Source organism: Psammomys obesus, unplaced genomic scaffold, assembly GCF_907164565.1.
Source record: "Psammomys obesus unplaced genomic scaffold, mPsaObe1.curated_primary_1811, whole genome shotgun sequence".
Classification (NCBI taxonomy): Eukaryota; Metazoa; Chordata; class Mammalia; order Rodentia; family Muridae; genus Psammomys; species Psammomys obesus.
Window position 1 is genome coordinate 443,872 of NW_026590628.1, and position 16,071 is coordinate 459,942.

The 16,071-nt window shown below is 44.5% G+C and overlaps 1 protein-coding gene and 1 pseudogene across 1 annotated transcript in view; both read right to left on the reverse strand.

Annotated features, from left to right (window-relative positions):
• Btn1a1 (butyrophilin subfamily 1 member A1) overlaps nt 1-13,359 on the reverse strand; it is a 27,852-nt gene extending 14,493 nt beyond the window's left edge. Inside the window, exon 1 of the mRNA XM_055608030.1 lies at nt 12,708-13,359. Coding sequence (XP_055464005.1) covers nt 12,708-12,819 — 112 coding nt within the window. The 5' untranslated portion in view covers nt 12,820-13,359. The remainder of the gene's footprint in view (nt 1-12,707) is intronic.
• A 987-nt stretch (nt 13,360-14,346) lies between these two features.
• LOC129677402 (small nucleolar RNA U13) lies at nt 14,347-14,441 on the reverse strand (annotated as a pseudogene).
• Nucleotides 14,442-16,071: the final 1,630 nt, after the last annotated feature.

The window sequence follows — 16,071 nt, forward strand, 5'->3', positions numbered from 1 at the left end:
GTGTGTGTGTGTGTGTGTGTGTGTGTGTGTGTGTGTGTGTGTGTGTGCGCGCGCGCGCGCGCGCGCGCGCGCCAGGCAGCTGGAAGAAGCCTTTTGTATGACTGGAGAGCTCACTGGGGCTATGGGGCCATGGGGCTTGCTGAGCTCTGGACTTGGAGCGGCAGTAGCTCCTGACGCTGTAAGGATTAGGTTGCACTGACCCTTGTATCAGCTCCTGGGAGTTTAGCGCCACCTGCAGGCCTCCTCAGAGTATGAACACAATAGCACATGGCCTTCTAGGGTCATGGAGACATCACCAAGCCTTCTCAATTTCATGCCTTAGTCTTTCTTACCGAGCTTCTTAGTGAATGCTTTGCTCCAAGTGCCATTTACCACCTAAGGCTGAACACTTGCCACTGATCGGTCTAAGTCAGAGACAGGCTGGTCCCGCTGGGTGAGCCCCCACATCAAGTCTGGCAAGCAAGGCCTTCCGGGTACGAGAGCTCTGGATACAACACGACTGCAGGACAGACTTCAGTGTGTTTGTGTCTGGCGTTTAAAAGTGTGACTTGAAAGTAGTGCTTTGATTCAGAGTTCCATAAGTAGCCCCCAGGAGAGGACCTCAGAGAACCCCGAGCAGCTAAAAACGCTGCCACAGTCCGGTCACCCACCACCACAACCACAAGCAGCAAGAACGAGACCAAGAGGCTGTCCTCGGAGCTGCTACCGAGCCTGACTCCAGCGGCAGCAGATGCTTCACAGCGGCAGTGTCCCGGCGGGGATCAGAAGGTCATCGCGATGAAGGCTTGGCGAACAGTGAAATGGTTCAATGTGAGGAGCGGATAGATGCCGAGGAAGACGTATGTGTACCCCGGGCCGCCATAAAGGATAACCCAGAAGTACCTTTGCAATGTAGGAGATGGAGAAACACGTGAACTTGATGTTGCTGAAGGAGAAAGGGGTGGCCAGGTAGCAAATGTTACTACTGATGGAGTTCCAGTTCGAGGCAGTAAACACGCAGCTGACCATGACCATCACAGCAGCTATTCAGACGAAGGGGTCATCCTTGAAATCACCGGCAGAATTGCCGGAATAGTGAGAGTGGCAAAAAATGAATGAGTGATCCAAGAGAGCTCCCGCAGGCCAGGTTTCCGTTATTGCATTCAGAGGCCGCACGGGCGATGTACTGCCACAGTACCCTAGCCTTCCTGTGCAAGGAGAGAAATGATGGAGGATTCTACAGGGGCCGGCCCTCCTGTCTAGCTAGGGCAGCAGTTAAGAAGACAAGGGAAATCAAGAGTCAAGCAACCACCTCAGCATGGTTACCGATACAACCTCAATTACCACCACAGAGAACTCAAAACCAGAAGAAGGTAAAGAGCCAAAAACAGCCGCCCCACTCGCTGAAAATCCCGAGGCCAGGCAGGTTCATGTCTCTACCATCCTTCAGCTTAGTCTTCAAAATGAAGAAATGAATATGAAATTCCAGCAACTCCAGAGTGACGAGAGGCTTTGTCCTGTTCCTGAGTTTAAGTGTTTTGATGAGCTTGGCGGTTTGTGGTTTCATCACTTCGTTAACAGGTCAAGTTGCAAATCTTCATGAAGACCCTGACGGGCAAGACCTTCACCATAGAGGTGGAACCCAGTGACCCCATGGAGAATGTAAAGGCCAAGATCCAGGATAAAGAGGGTATCCACCCTACTTCCCCTCCCCAACCCCAGAGCAGCAGAGGCTCATCATTTGCTGGCAAGCAGCTGGAAGATGGCCTCTCTCCTTCTGATTACAACATCCAGAAAGAGTCAGCCACTCACCTGGTCCTCTGTCTGAGGGTTGGCTAGTAATTCTCCAGTCTGCATTTCCAGCAGGCAGTGATGGCATTACTCTTCAAGATAGACATTGGCCCCATTTTAAGTTTAGAGATTGCAAGATTCAATACTAGCTGAATCTCTGTTTAAAATATTAATAAAGCTTTTGTTGCATGGTAAAGAAAGATAGAAAGAAATAATGAAGACCATTAAGTGCTACTTGTTTGTTTCAAGACAGGGTTTCTCTGTGTAGCCTTGGCTGTCCTGGACTCACTTTGTAGACCAGGCTGGTCTTGAACTCACAGAGATCTGCCTGCCTCTGCCTCCCAGAGTGCTGGGATTACAGGTGTGCATCACCTGACCTGGCTCTAAGTGCTTGCTTTTTGTCTGTTGACAATATATACTTCTTTTTCCTGGTACATTAGAATTATCTGCATTATTTATGCAGCGTGGGTTTGTTATTTTTACCTAAAGATGTCTCTTTTTGATAATAACATTTCTTAAAGCCTGGTTTTTCTCAACTATACCTTTAAAGGTTTTAAACTTGTTTAGTATCTAGTCACGCTGAGATTTAAACAAATGTTTTTTTTTTAATTTGTAATAAAAGCTTACAACTTGATTTTCCCAAAAAAGTTAATAAACTGAAAGTACCTGTTAGTAAAGGTCTTAAATCATAATAAAGAATAAAAAAAAAAAATGAAACAAAAACCTTACCTTTGAGGCTAGTATCTCAAGAGTAGGGTATTGCCTAGCATGTCAAAGATCCTGGGTTCAAGAGCCAACATGCCCATGTGCAAACATGCCTCACCTTCCTCTTCCTGCATAGTCTTGATTATACATGGTGTTTGCTTTCAACCATACGTTTTCAAATATTTTTATCTCATAAATTTTTTGTACTCTGTGGTTCTCCCACCTGGAGCTGCCTCCCACCGGCCCACGAAGTCAGGAGGGGCACCAGACCAGGAGCTTGCCTGAAATGGCTAGCGAGCACTGTTCAGGGATCACCCACTCCAGGAACCACTTCAGGGAGCTAGTTCAGCTTTACTTCCAGAGAACAAAGGCTGTATACCCCTTAGGGAATGGGGGGCGGCTCCAAGGATAGATGTGCATAATTGGTTGGGACTAGGCTCTTTAGGGATGCTTCATTTACATTAAACAGCACAATCCTACCATACGAATACCTAAGTATCATATACGCACAGTGAGGGGACAGCTGGCAGGGAGCTGTGTCAAAGGCCGTATATCAAATGTGGTTAGGGCCATCTGTCTAGAGACACTCTCCAGATGAAGTCAGAGAGCAGGAGGTCCTGCTGAGGGGAGGGAGTTCTGCCCCTTAATGCCACTGAGCTCAGAATGGCTATCTGGACTGGGAGGACTGCAACCTCAAACAGCAGGGTCCTTCCAACAGCACTCTTGAAAATAGCTGAGGGCTCTGATGAATTTTTATTTACATGGGTTGTAGCTGGCAACATTTAATATAAGAAGAACTACAGTCAAGAACATTTGAAGCATCATAATACAAAAGCACAGGCCCCAGTGGAAGGGTGCTGTCATGAGGAGCCGCTTAACATGTAGAAATCTCTGAGCCTACATGTAGTGTACAAAGACACGGACATCATTTTAGCGGCAAGGAAGAGTGCTGACTTCACGGATCCTCCAAAATTGTCTTCGCTGATGAGGGCTCTAGAGGAAGACTATAAGACAGAATAACAGAATACCCCTAAATCAACACGCTGGGCAAATTGAGGAAGACAGACAGAGGTTATGTAACGGTTAGCCAGGCCTTTGCCATGCCCACAGTGACTTCTAGAAGTAGGCTGGCCTTCTAGAATGATGGACCGTGGACACCCTACAGACCTTTATACATACACACTGACCAATCATTAAACGCCCACACCCAGCACCTCTGTGGGAGGTATGGAGTTCCCTGTGCTCAAAGATAAGTGCTAGGATCCAGGAATGCAAAAAACACACAGGGTTGTCCTTTCAAAGGGAGGGATCCATGGCCTGGTTTCCACCCAGGAAGCTGGAAGCAGATGTCGGCAATAGCCTGGCGACTTTGTCACTATCTGTGTGGCAAGACTCTCGCCAGATCCTTATCCTTAGCTTGACAATCTACAGAATCCACCGTTTTGGGAGGTGTCACATGAACTTCATAAAAATTTCAATGTAGCCATGTCTTAAGCTTTATTGTACACAGGGGATTGAGTTAATTATCACCAGGAAATTTTCATCAAATCCAGCTGTGCATAAATGTGTCTAAAATAAACTACTGGGGGTCAGACACCGGAAGTTTGAACCAACACTGGCTACTGAGTTGAACCAAACCACCTTCTTGCCTCCCACATGTCATTACATTGCTGGCTGTAGTGGTTCCAGAAACCTCCAAAAACATCCATGCAAAGGTAGAAAAATCTTGGGACGGGAAACTTTTTTTTGCCTGTGATCACTTCCACATGACCCACATGTCCTTAAGCCACCAACACTGTGTGGATGGTTGATTGTAGCTTGAGATGGAAGGGTTGGTCTGGGCCCAGCTGCTCATCCACCTTAGCAGAAGAATAGCAGTGGAGTCATAGGTGTCCATGCAAGAGTGCAGACTGAGAGGGAGAAGGGCTTTGCAGCAGGAAATAGTATGAAATAGTGAAAGCGAGATCTTTCTCTTGATTCTTAGACTTTATCCTAGTTGTGGCCGATGCCCCACGTACTGTCTCTTTCATGAGAATTTGTTACACTACAGGTTAGAAAGTCAGACCACAACATGTATAAGGCCAAATTGAATTCTTTATTTGTGGAAGGTTAACACCTCAGAAACACTCTTGGTGCTGAAGCTCAGATGTACAGTGTTTTGAAAGCCAAAAAACCCACAGTCACATCAATGATAGCTGAGGGCCAGAGTAACCATGCGATATTCGTTTTGGTTCTACATAGTAGTTACTTCAAATACAACATGATGGTTTGATTTATATAGTTTTCAGTTATTTCAGTCTATGCTTAGTTTGTATAAATATTAATTATCTTGGTTAATACACCTGGACAGTGGCCAGGGGCATGGAAAGCCCAAATAAGCAACCAATGTTGGGGGCTTTGAGGCCTGAGAATTGTCTAGGGAGACATAAAATGGAGTCAGGACAAGACTCAATTACCTTAGTCACTTCAAACTCCCCCACCCAGAGTGAGGACAACCTTGTGGGTTTCCTTCATTATCCTTCTTACAATGCTGGCTCCAAGTTAATCTCACCTCAAGGCCCATCCCCAGAGAGCTACGTCCTCTAGTTATGTTGTACAACTCCCAAAAGCGCAGCTCCAGCTGGGAACTAGTCCTCAACCACCAGAGCCTGTCAGGGATGGTTCACATTCACACATAACACTATATGCCTTTCATTTAGACCTTTCATTTCCCATGGGCTCAGTTTTGTTATCTCAAAATGAGGTACTTGTCTGGGTTCAGTTATCAACACCCCTATGGCAGCTCCCCAAGGCCAGGGGTAACACCTTCATATAGATAAACACGCAGGAAATACACCAATGCACATGAGGTAAAAATAAAGAAATCATTTAAAAAATTAGAAAATATGAAACCCAACAATTTCAAAGAATTATGCTTCTGCAAAAGCCAAATAAACATTTTCCAAAGGAAACCAAACTGATGTGAATTCTTCAAAATCAATCCTTCAAACACTGCAGTTTATAGGGGGGTGGGGGGATGGGCAATAGAATCAAGTTCCAGACAACTAGAACTCAAAAAGATGGTTAAAAAAAACAAAAACAACAAAAAAAAAAAACCTGTAATAATTTAAGAACAATTAACCTAACTTCTAATAAATAAAAATTTTTCATAGTCAATGGGGGGGCTTTACCCTAAAGGTAAGTGAACACACCTTGATACAAAGGGTTTTAGGTTTCAGCAAACCACCCTATAAGTGCCTGATCTCATCTCTCAGGGAAGCTAAGCAGGGTGAGACCTGGTTACTACTTGGATGGGAGAAACAGATTTATCAAAAAGATGCAAAATGATGGAAACAAAGCAGTGCATACAAAGAAATTGCAAACAGAAGAAAGGCCTGTTTTACATTGTTCAGCCAGTGGTACCATGTCTAAGTTCTTCTCATTACTGTTCTCAACATTTAACCACCTGTATTGCTGAGCTTCCTTCTGCTGTGACAAAACATTGAGACAAACAACTTAAAAAGAGGAAAAAGTTTGGTGTAGATCTTTGGTCAGGTTTTCTCAGCCCTGATGTTAGCTCTGAGTAAGACAATCATCGTATCTGAGAGGACATGAAAGTGCTTACTTTGTGTGCAGGAAGCAGATTGAGGCCAGGGGCTGGAATTCCTTCAAGGTCATGACCCAGGGACCTACTTCCTCCATTCCACCATTCCCCACCATTCCTGACCACCTACACCCTGAATCTGGAGATGAAGCCTTCAACAGAGGAGCAGTCAGTGCAGTACCTCCCCTGCCAATGCAGGAAGCTGCAGCAACAAACAGGGTAAGCGCTGAGGGATGGCGCTGTGATGGGAAGGTGAGGAGGCGAAGAAATCGCAATCCTCGAGCAAATGTACCAAGCTACAGCTGTGAATCACTGTCCTAGATGCCTTTTGATCATGAGAGTGTGTCAACGGAGGGAAAACACACAGGTACACCTACACCTCTCTCTTTCTGAGGCTGGGCTCAGCTTTGGGTGTATTACACGCTTAGCTCTCTCCCTTCATGGCATGAAAAATGGACATAGGGAGAAACGGAGTAAAGGGAAACTGACATCCCTCCCAGGGTGAGCCAAAAGCAAGAGTGTATTTTCATGATACAGACCTATGTAAGCAGAAGAGATGCTGCAGTAGCAGAGTAGCTGGGCGTGGGGCATGGAGGACACTAGTTAGTGTGGAGGTGTCTGTAGATAATGGGGGGGGGCAGCTCATGGTGCCTGAGTAATAAGTTGAGGATCATCAAATAACATCTCCAACGTGAGGGTAGAAAGACAAAACCAGGGCACATTTTGGAGCTGTTGATGTGACGCTGACCACAGAGACAATGGTCAGGGTCATCTGGAAGATGCCAACACAAAATGCTGGTGTCTAATTCAAAACATCTTAATCATCACTGTTGTAGCCAGGGTTACTATTGCTGTGATGAAAACATCAGGACCAAAGCACAAGTTGGGGAGGAAAAGGTTTATTTGGCTTACACTGCTACATTGTAGTTCATCATTGAAGGAAGACAGGACAGGAACTCAAACAGGGGGGAAACATGTAGGCAGGAGCTAATGCAGCGGCCATGGAGGAGTGCTGCTTCCTGGCTTGCTCCCCATGGCTTGCTCAATCTGTTTTCTTACACAACCCAGAACCACCAGCCCAGCATGGTCCTACCTACAATGGATCAACCCTCCCACCCCATCCATCATGAATTAAGAAGATGCTCTACAGGCTGGCCTGCAGCCCAGTCTTGTGAGGTATTTTGTCAGCTGAGGCTCTCTCCAGCCTAGGGACTCCAGTTTGTAGGCTGATATAAAGTAGCCTGCACAGCAGCCATGCTGGAGAGCCTTCTCTTCCTGCATTTTTCTATCTCCTTCTGTTAGCCTGTTCAGCAGAACCTAACAGAGATTTTTCTCCCTTGTTGTATATGGACCTTGGGACAAGAAGATTCATGGGCAGAATTCCCAGGTGCGTCCTGATTCACTCTTAATTTCAGCACTTTCTCAACCAGCCAACAGTCAGGATAAAGACACAGAGACTTATAATTTTTATTAAAGCTTGGCTACTTCCTAGCTAACTCAGTTAACTTAATTAACTGACTATTCTAGTCCACAACCCTGCAACATGATCCATTATCCCTTTCTCATTTAGTCCTTATACCTGTTCCTCTCCATCTCATGCTGATGAGTCCCCACATCTCATTCTTCTCCCAGAGACCCTCTTCCAGCCTGAAAGTCCCTCATTTCCTCTCCTCTCTAGATATTGGCCTCCAGATCTTTTTTAAGCCAATCAAAAAGTAAGGGAATAAGGCTCTTTACAAAAGATAATGTAGATGCGGAGACTTAAAGAATAACAATACCAAAGTCCAACAGTATTCAGCTATCTGCCTGTACAGAATTAACAATGGAATAATAGACCTTTACACAGGGCACAAAGAGACTACCCCAACAACTCTTGGTCTACTTCTATCTCACTGTCCCTGTCCCTCCCCCTTGGTGTTCCCTGCCAACATTCTGCCCTGTTTCTCATCTCTTCTGGACACTAAGTTGTCTTCTGCCACTCTTCCCTAACTGGTTTTTCATTATGTGGCATCAGATTGTATTCTTAAACTTCTAAAACATGGTTTGTCTAAAGCTTGTTACAAACTCCCCCACAATCTGCCCATCCAGTTTCCTTAAATCTGACCCTCTCCAGAGAAAGTCACTGAGGGTCTAGAGGACAATTGACAATTGCAGCCTCCAGAGAAGGGGATAGGAGAGGATGAACAGGAGATGCCCCTGGTTGGAGCCAACGGCTGCTTAAGCGGTCCTGTGGATGGACTGTGTTGTCAACCATTACTTGGTGTGCTTCAGAGTCAACTGGACAGATGGTCAGGGGAAGCCCCTCACAAGACCACAAGCAGAATAAAGGACAAACAGGGTCAGAAAAAGAACATTCTTGGAAAGTATAAATAAAGGACTCATCATTCACATTGTAGAAGGAGACAATTCCTTTGTCACAGTCCAGGAAAATACCAACCCGATGGACATTTGACAGATAGAGAAGGTCTCTATGTGGATTGAGAGCCCAGTACTGCTCATGAGACAACTCCATGACCCAGAAACCATTCCTGGGAGATATGAGTATGAATCCATCCTTCTTGACACTCTTCTTACATACCCCTAGCAGCCAGTCAGGCCTACTACCCACCTCCACCTCCCAGTAATATTTCCCTGAAGTGAAGGTCTCATGCCCTAACACACAGGGCCAGGTGTCAAATCTCTCTGGACTATCAGGTAATGTTTGACGTGAGGCTTCCAGGTGAACTGATTTTAAATTTTCGCTCACAACAAGGTGGGGGTGGGCCGTGTTCGGATCCAGAGTCACGTCAACTGGAGACAAAGAAAAAGTGCATCAGTGAATATAGAAGGAAGATGGCCTATTCCTCCTCCTCTAAAGATACGCAGCAGGGTCCTGGAAGCTGACAGAATTAACAGTCCTCAGGCAGGAATTGCTTGCTCAAAGCCTCTATCCTCTCAGCAGCAGCCACAGGTAATGTCAAAGATAACAGCATGCAGGGGTGCTGTGCTCTACACCGTCCTGTCACAGGGTGTTAGTTATTTTTAAAAGACTGTGTTTGTTTCTCAGTGTGTCTCTTACCCTAGCTATCCTAATTGGAATTGAGAGTCCATTAAGTTATTTTAACAAGCTTCACAGCATAATCCAGAGTAGTATCAACTCTATTTTTAACCCCTTATGCTAATTTGGCTTTCTCCCAGCATGCATCCCAGAGATATTTGCACTTTGTAGCTTCGCTTGCTGAGTGTTCCTCCTGCTCCCTCCTGGACATCTCCTGTGTCTGAATCCCTTACTTCCTCCTTTAATTCCTCCTCCCCTGGCTGGGAGGAATTCCAGCCCTATTCTCTATCCTGCTCAGCAATTGCCTGTAAGCTGCTTTATTGGTATATCAGGGGACAGTTGGGGATCAGTGTTTATACAGCACTGAGACAGGAGATTCTCTGAACAAGGATTGCAACAAGATACAGGGGATATGAAAATCAGCATTTGAATTACACAATAACTCTATGCCCACAAGAAGGAGTTGGTCTGTAGGCCATCCCCCCAGAGGTCCTTTATCAGGCTTTCTCCCACAATTAAAAAGCTCCCTGCACTCACTTCTATAAGCTTTTCTACAGTTTCACTTCTGGCTATTCTTGGTCTCTAAGTTCTTGGGAGGTGCTCTGGTTTAAATGACAATGGTCCCTATTGGTTTATGTGTTGCATCTGCACCTGGTGAAACTGTTTGGGAAGGGTTAGGAGGTGTGGTCTTGTATGAGGTGTGTCACTAGGTGTGAGCTCTGAGGTTTCAAAAGACTTGTGCCATTTCAGGTGTGCTCTCTGCTCCATGTTGTGGTTCAGATACACACTGTCTCTCAGCTATTGCCTCAGTGCCATCCTGCTGGCTGCCATGTTCCCTGGTGATGTATTCCTATCCCTCTGGAAGTGTAAGCCTTGAAAATACCCTTCCTTCAAATGGTTGCCTTGTCATGGCATTTTATTACATCCATAGAAAAGTAAGATCTCAGAGCCCAGAGCAAGTAAACTGACCTGCATGTGGCCATGCCAATCTCCATCCTGAAAAACAAAAACAAAGCCAGAAGTTACTACTGTGTTAGGGAGAGAAAATTTTATGAACAGTGCAACAAAGAAAATGTTAACAAATCAAATATTTAGAAATCAAATATTTAGGAGTTTTTCTATGAAAAGAGCAACTATTTCTCAATGGCTTCTTAATGTTAGAAAAGTAAGGAAGTAGAAAAAATTAGGAGAGCCAGATACAGGCAAGACAGCTACAAATGTATCTGATGTAACATCAGCTTTAAAAACCAAGGAAGGAAGCTCAGTGAGGTGGCACAGACCTATACTCTGTGAATTGAAGGCCAGTCTGGTCTACAAAGCAAGTCCAGGATAGTCAAGGCTACCTGGAGAAACCCTGTCTCAACACAAAACAAACAAACAAAGAAACAAAAAAAGCAAAAAACCAAAACCAACCAACCAACCAACCAACCAAAAACAAAACTATGAAAGGCCTCTGTTTCTATGAAAATAACATAGAAATTCCTGTAGGTTTGCAATCAGTTCTTCAGATAGTTATAGACTGTTGCTCCATCTGTGGTGAGTGAAAGGCAACACTTGGCAACTGATGGGTCATTGGTGCTTGCTTCAGACAGCACCACAGCCTGGAACAATGCAGTGTGGAACTCTTGTGTAGCAGTTTCTGCTGAGATCACAACTTTTTTCTTGGGGGAAGCTCATCAAGACACCGGATGCTAAGGGGAAGGGAAACTACATGATATACTAAGAAGCAGAGAAAGATTTCCTCCTTTGGGGAATCTTGTCTTTAACAAGTAAATATAACTCAATAGTAAGTAAACAACTCAGTAGCTTCAGCAAGTCCCTGAAACTGACCAGATGCACTAAGGCCCCTTCTTTCCTAAGCATATATAAGCTCTAAGGACTGCTGAAAGACATTCTCAGACAGCTGAACTGCCTTAGAAGCAGAGAGCAGCAGACAGGCTGGAAGAATCAGAAATCTGGCAAGCTCCACGCAAGAGGCTCAGGCCATTTGAGTACCTGGACAGAATACTATAACACTGAGATGTCTACAGGCTCTGTACTGTGCTGCAGGCTTCCAGCTCTCACAAGCTGCCTCCTATGCTGGCCTTGGTGATGTCATTGCCTTTGAGTCATTCCTGCTCCTGGAAGTAACCCTTCACTTTATTACATAACACTGTCTTAGGGTTACTGGTGCTGTGATGAAGGCAAATTAGGGAAGAAAGGGCTTATTTGGCTCATGCTTCTTTCTGCATTACAATTAATCACCAAAGGGAATCAGGACAGTTACCCAAGCAGGGTAGGAACCTGGAGGCAGGAGCTGAATGCAGAGGCCATGGCAGGTGAAGGGACTGGCCAGTTTGAGCACAGCAACCATGGATCTGGCAGACCTACCCTTCTCCACATTCCCTCTGCCTTGCTAAAACCCTTAGCTACATTCCTAAAGCTAACCACCAGATCTATTCCCCTATTTGCCCTCTTCCTCCTCCTAAGGCTGACTACCAAGGTCCAGCTATCAAAGGATAGAAATCCAGCAATCAGAAGTCCCCTTTGGCTCACCTAATTAACATGTCCAATTAAAATTAAACACCCAATCCTGACACAGGGTTTCACCATGTACCCTTATAAACTGCATTTTCCTAGGTGCCTAATTTGTCTCCTACGTACGCAGAGTCAGTCCTTTGTCCTCCTGGACAAATATCCCTCCTCCCTCTCCCTTGTTCCTTTCCCGTTCTCTCTTATCCTCTATCTCTTGTTTTTTGTCTGTTATTCTTTGCTTCTGTAACATTTGGGCAAATAAATCGTATTCTGCTGAGAACTTGGTCTTGGAGGTGCTGAGCTGATACTTTTCCTTTCTACAGGACGCTGCCTACTGGTTTGTTCATTCTGCTTTTGTATAAAACCCAAGACCATCAGCCCAAGGACTTCACCACCCAAAATGGCCTCAGCCTTCTGCCACCAATCATTAATTTAAAAAGCACCTTACAGGCTTGCTGGCAACTTGATCTTATGAGGACATTCTCTCAATGGAGAGTCCCTCCTCTCAGCTGACTTTACATTGTGTCAAGTTGACAGAAAATTATCCAGCATAAACCCTAATAAACCTCAATGGTTTAACGAGCTGGACTTCAGTGGTATCTGTACTTTGTTCTCTTCTTGGTTCTTTGTTTAGGGTTTGTAGATATGTTTGCTCATATCTTCTGAGGAAGGGTGTCACACTTCAGACAGATCCTCAGCCAAGAATCTGTGCTCACTTAAAAAGCACTCCAGTCTAGAACACAGGAGCCCTGTGTTTAATGCATTCTATCACTTCCTCCAAATACAAGCCAACTGCCCGGTACACCTTGTTTCCCTCCCAGAATTCAATAACTGTGAACTGTGAACTGATGGTGAGACCTCCCGGGTTGCAAGGTTTAAGGAGCTGGACTCCACTAGGCTCAAACCCTACTCCTATTCTGAGCTCTGGACATTTGGTATTTCATATGTATATACTTTCTTTCTACTTTGGAAATTCTGAAATAATAGAATCAAGGGAAATGTAGTTTTTCTAGGGGACAGAAAAATCTATCCACACCCCAAAATGCATCCCTTGTTTGATACCCACATCCATGAGTCACCTCCTTTCCTATGACTTACCTATACAGTCAACTTTGCCATTTCTCTGTCTCTGTCTTGTCCTGCATTTTTTCCAAGCAACGTATATTCCAGTAAGGCCCAGGAATGCTGGCAGCAAGAGCAACAGCAACATGGCACCCCAGGTCGAGGAAGACGGTGCTGTAACAACCCAGAAGAAAAGTGTTTGCTAACATCTTTGGAGAAGTCAGTAGCTGAGGACTCTAGAAACTGAGGTGGTGATGGTGGACCCCTCATTGTATGCACCATGGCTTGCTCCAACCAAGCCCCCTTTTGTCAGGACACTGGCTATATGACACCCCAACATTTTCAGAGATATTTAGATTCCGTGTGGGAGAAAGTCGAAAAACAGAAAGGCAACACACAAGGGCCTTTAAGGTTAGAACGGTCTGATCTTTTAAAAATGAACTTTGATGGAGCAGTGTATATATACAATTAGAGTCCCAGCACTCAGCAGCTGTGGCAGGGCCATGAGTTTGAGGCTATCCTGGGCTGCAAAGGGAACCCTATGAAAATGCAAAATTACGGCAGCTAGGAAGCTGGGCATGATGGCTCACACTTCTAATCCTAGCACTCGGGGAGGCAGAGGTAGGTGGAACTCGAGTTTGAGGCCAGAATGGTCTACAAAGTGAGTCCAGGACAGCCAAGGCTACACAGAAAAACTGTCTTAACTGCCAACCACCCACAAAAATAAATAAATAAATAAATAAATAAATAAATAAATAAATAAATAAATAAAATAAAAGAGTAGCTGGGTGTGGTGGCATAAGCCTACAATTGCAGCCCTTGGAAGTGTGAGGCAGGAGCTGCCATAGGTTCAAAACTAGCATGATTCAGAAGGAGACCTTGTCTCAAAGAAAAAAAAAATTAAAAGAAAATTTTGTTAAGGGTGTATTTTATGGGGATGGGGGGGAGATAGGTCTCTGAATGTCACAGAGCCTGGCTTAACTGGTGGTCTGACCATCAGGAAAATCAGAAAATTGTTTTTGAGATGCCCCCGAACCCCGGCTACGTGAGCTCTGCCCAGGTGCATGCAAGACAAGAGAGCCATAAATCTCTTGGTACTGGAAATAGGGGAGGTGTAAGTCAGATTTTGGGTGCTGAGAATTGAACTTGGGTCTTCTGCAAGAGCAGCAAGGAGCATCTCTTTAGTCTTGAAGAATACTTTTGTTAAAACACTTTTGTAGCCAGGTCTGGAGGAGCATCCTTTTGATCCGAGACTTTGGTGTGTATAAATTCTGCCTAAAAACAATACATTGTTGTCTCTATGTACTACATGACCCAGCATCCCCATTTTTTTGTTCAAAATAAAAGTCTCAAAGTGACAAAAATCATTCCTTCAGCAAATTAGAACTTCCTCATTCTGATGAGTACCTATAATGGACTATAGGTACTATAATGGACTATAATTATTCAGGTAAATAATTCTAATGGCGACAGCTTCCTTTCGAAGGAAGAAGTGAGGAAATGGGTGTTTGCCGTCACTGCTCATCCTTAATGTAGCATTGAACACTGGAGAGAAAGGAGGAACACTTTTATGTACTGATGACATGATGACATGGCGGTTCACATTGAAAATACAAACGATTCTATAATCTATGTAGCTTTTCTTCTCGAGGATCGCCTGAGTACGGGCTGGGTGTGTCACATGCTGACACCATAACTAGGTTTGCGGGAGGCACATGTCATCCAGGGGGAGTGAATGTCCATTCATCACACTTATCAATCAAAAAGGATCCAGAGGTGATACATGATGACCTACACACTGACACAGTGAAACAGCTGCAAGAAATCGGTCCCACCCCAGGCTCATAGTAGGTCTGACACTGTTAAACTGTTAATCTTCCTCAAGTTGACCTACACAGTCAATGCAATCAATGGTCCATTTTGAATGTTGGTTGACCAAGATTCTAGGATGTATGCGGTATCTAGATATCAAGGGAAAAAAGAAGGAAAAGTTGGAAGATCCACGCTACCAGAGAGATGACGCTACAGATGGGAGGAGGGGGGCAGGGTACTTTGTAGTCCACAGTATAGAAAGGGGCCTGTATACTCACAGGGAATGGCTGGCTGAGTCTGAGTTAATACTCTGCCCAGGTTGAAGTGGAGGATCATTTCAAGAAGAACTTTAAGGGAGACAGGACCCAAATTGGAAACTATAGAGCGAAAAGAAGTGTAATCCACTGTAGAGCATTTTAAAATCAGAACATGGTTGCTTTGACAAGAGATTCCAACTGGAATATTAACACGCCTTTAATCCAGGAGACAGAGGTAAGCAGATAAGAGTTCAAGGCCAGTCTGGGAAAGTTATTTTGTTGAAGGAAGCATCCATGTTTGAAAGTGATGTGATGCCAGAAAAATCAGAGAAAGATTTGACAGAATATGACATGCCAAATTCTCAGGAGAGTCATGAGGAAAGGGAAGTTACTTAAGGGAGCAACACATGGAAAAAAAGAGAGAGAGGGTCAAAGGCAGTTTTACCAGGACAGCAGTAGAGAGACAGGTTGTAGAGAAAGAATACAAGTGAAGATAAAATGAGCCAGAGAATGAGAAGGAGCCAGAAGATTAGAAAAGATTGTTGGAATTATTTGAAGACCAAGCAAAGCAATTTAGAAGCCAAGAGAAAAACCAGATTGTGTAAATTGGCTGGGAAAGGAGTTTGAGCTAGAACAGCTAAATTGAAGTAGCCAGTCCAGAACTCAGTTAGAAAAAGAAACTCAGTTAGAAAAAGAGCTTATCAAGCAGTAAATCCAGAGTCTGAAAACATTCGAGGCCTAAGCTAGATTGCAGAGTCTAGAAGCTTCAAGAACTAGGCCTCCGTCAGGAGATAGAGGAAACAAGCCTCCAGGACAACTGAAGTAAGCAAATAAAAGTTCCTTTTACAGTGCACACTCTCTCTACATACAGGTGCCCAGATTATAGAAGGCAGTATAGGTCATTACAAAAAGAAAAAACAAACATATGTCCTCCCAAAATAGATTTAACAACAACAAAAATCATTGACGAGTAGGAATCTGACAGAAGATAGAATGTTCAAACAGTATGTTGCAGGTAACCAGGATATCCTTCCCTCACAGAATGCAAATGCAAATCCTGATGATGGGCTCCAGAAGATGGAGATGATGCATGCAACATAATGAATATTTGTTTGGTCTCTGCTTCCATTTCCATAAACCTTCTAAAATCTCCAAAGTGACCGCTTTCCTGTGCTACAGAGATGTCAGCAGGTTGAGGCTCCTGGGCACAAGGAGATGTCAGGTAACAGAGGAACAAATCATGTGATCAAAGGTTGGTAAGGGAGATAGGAGAGGTAGAGGTAGGTGATCACCCAGGGCCAGAGACCAGATCTTGTGTCTGCAATGAAGCC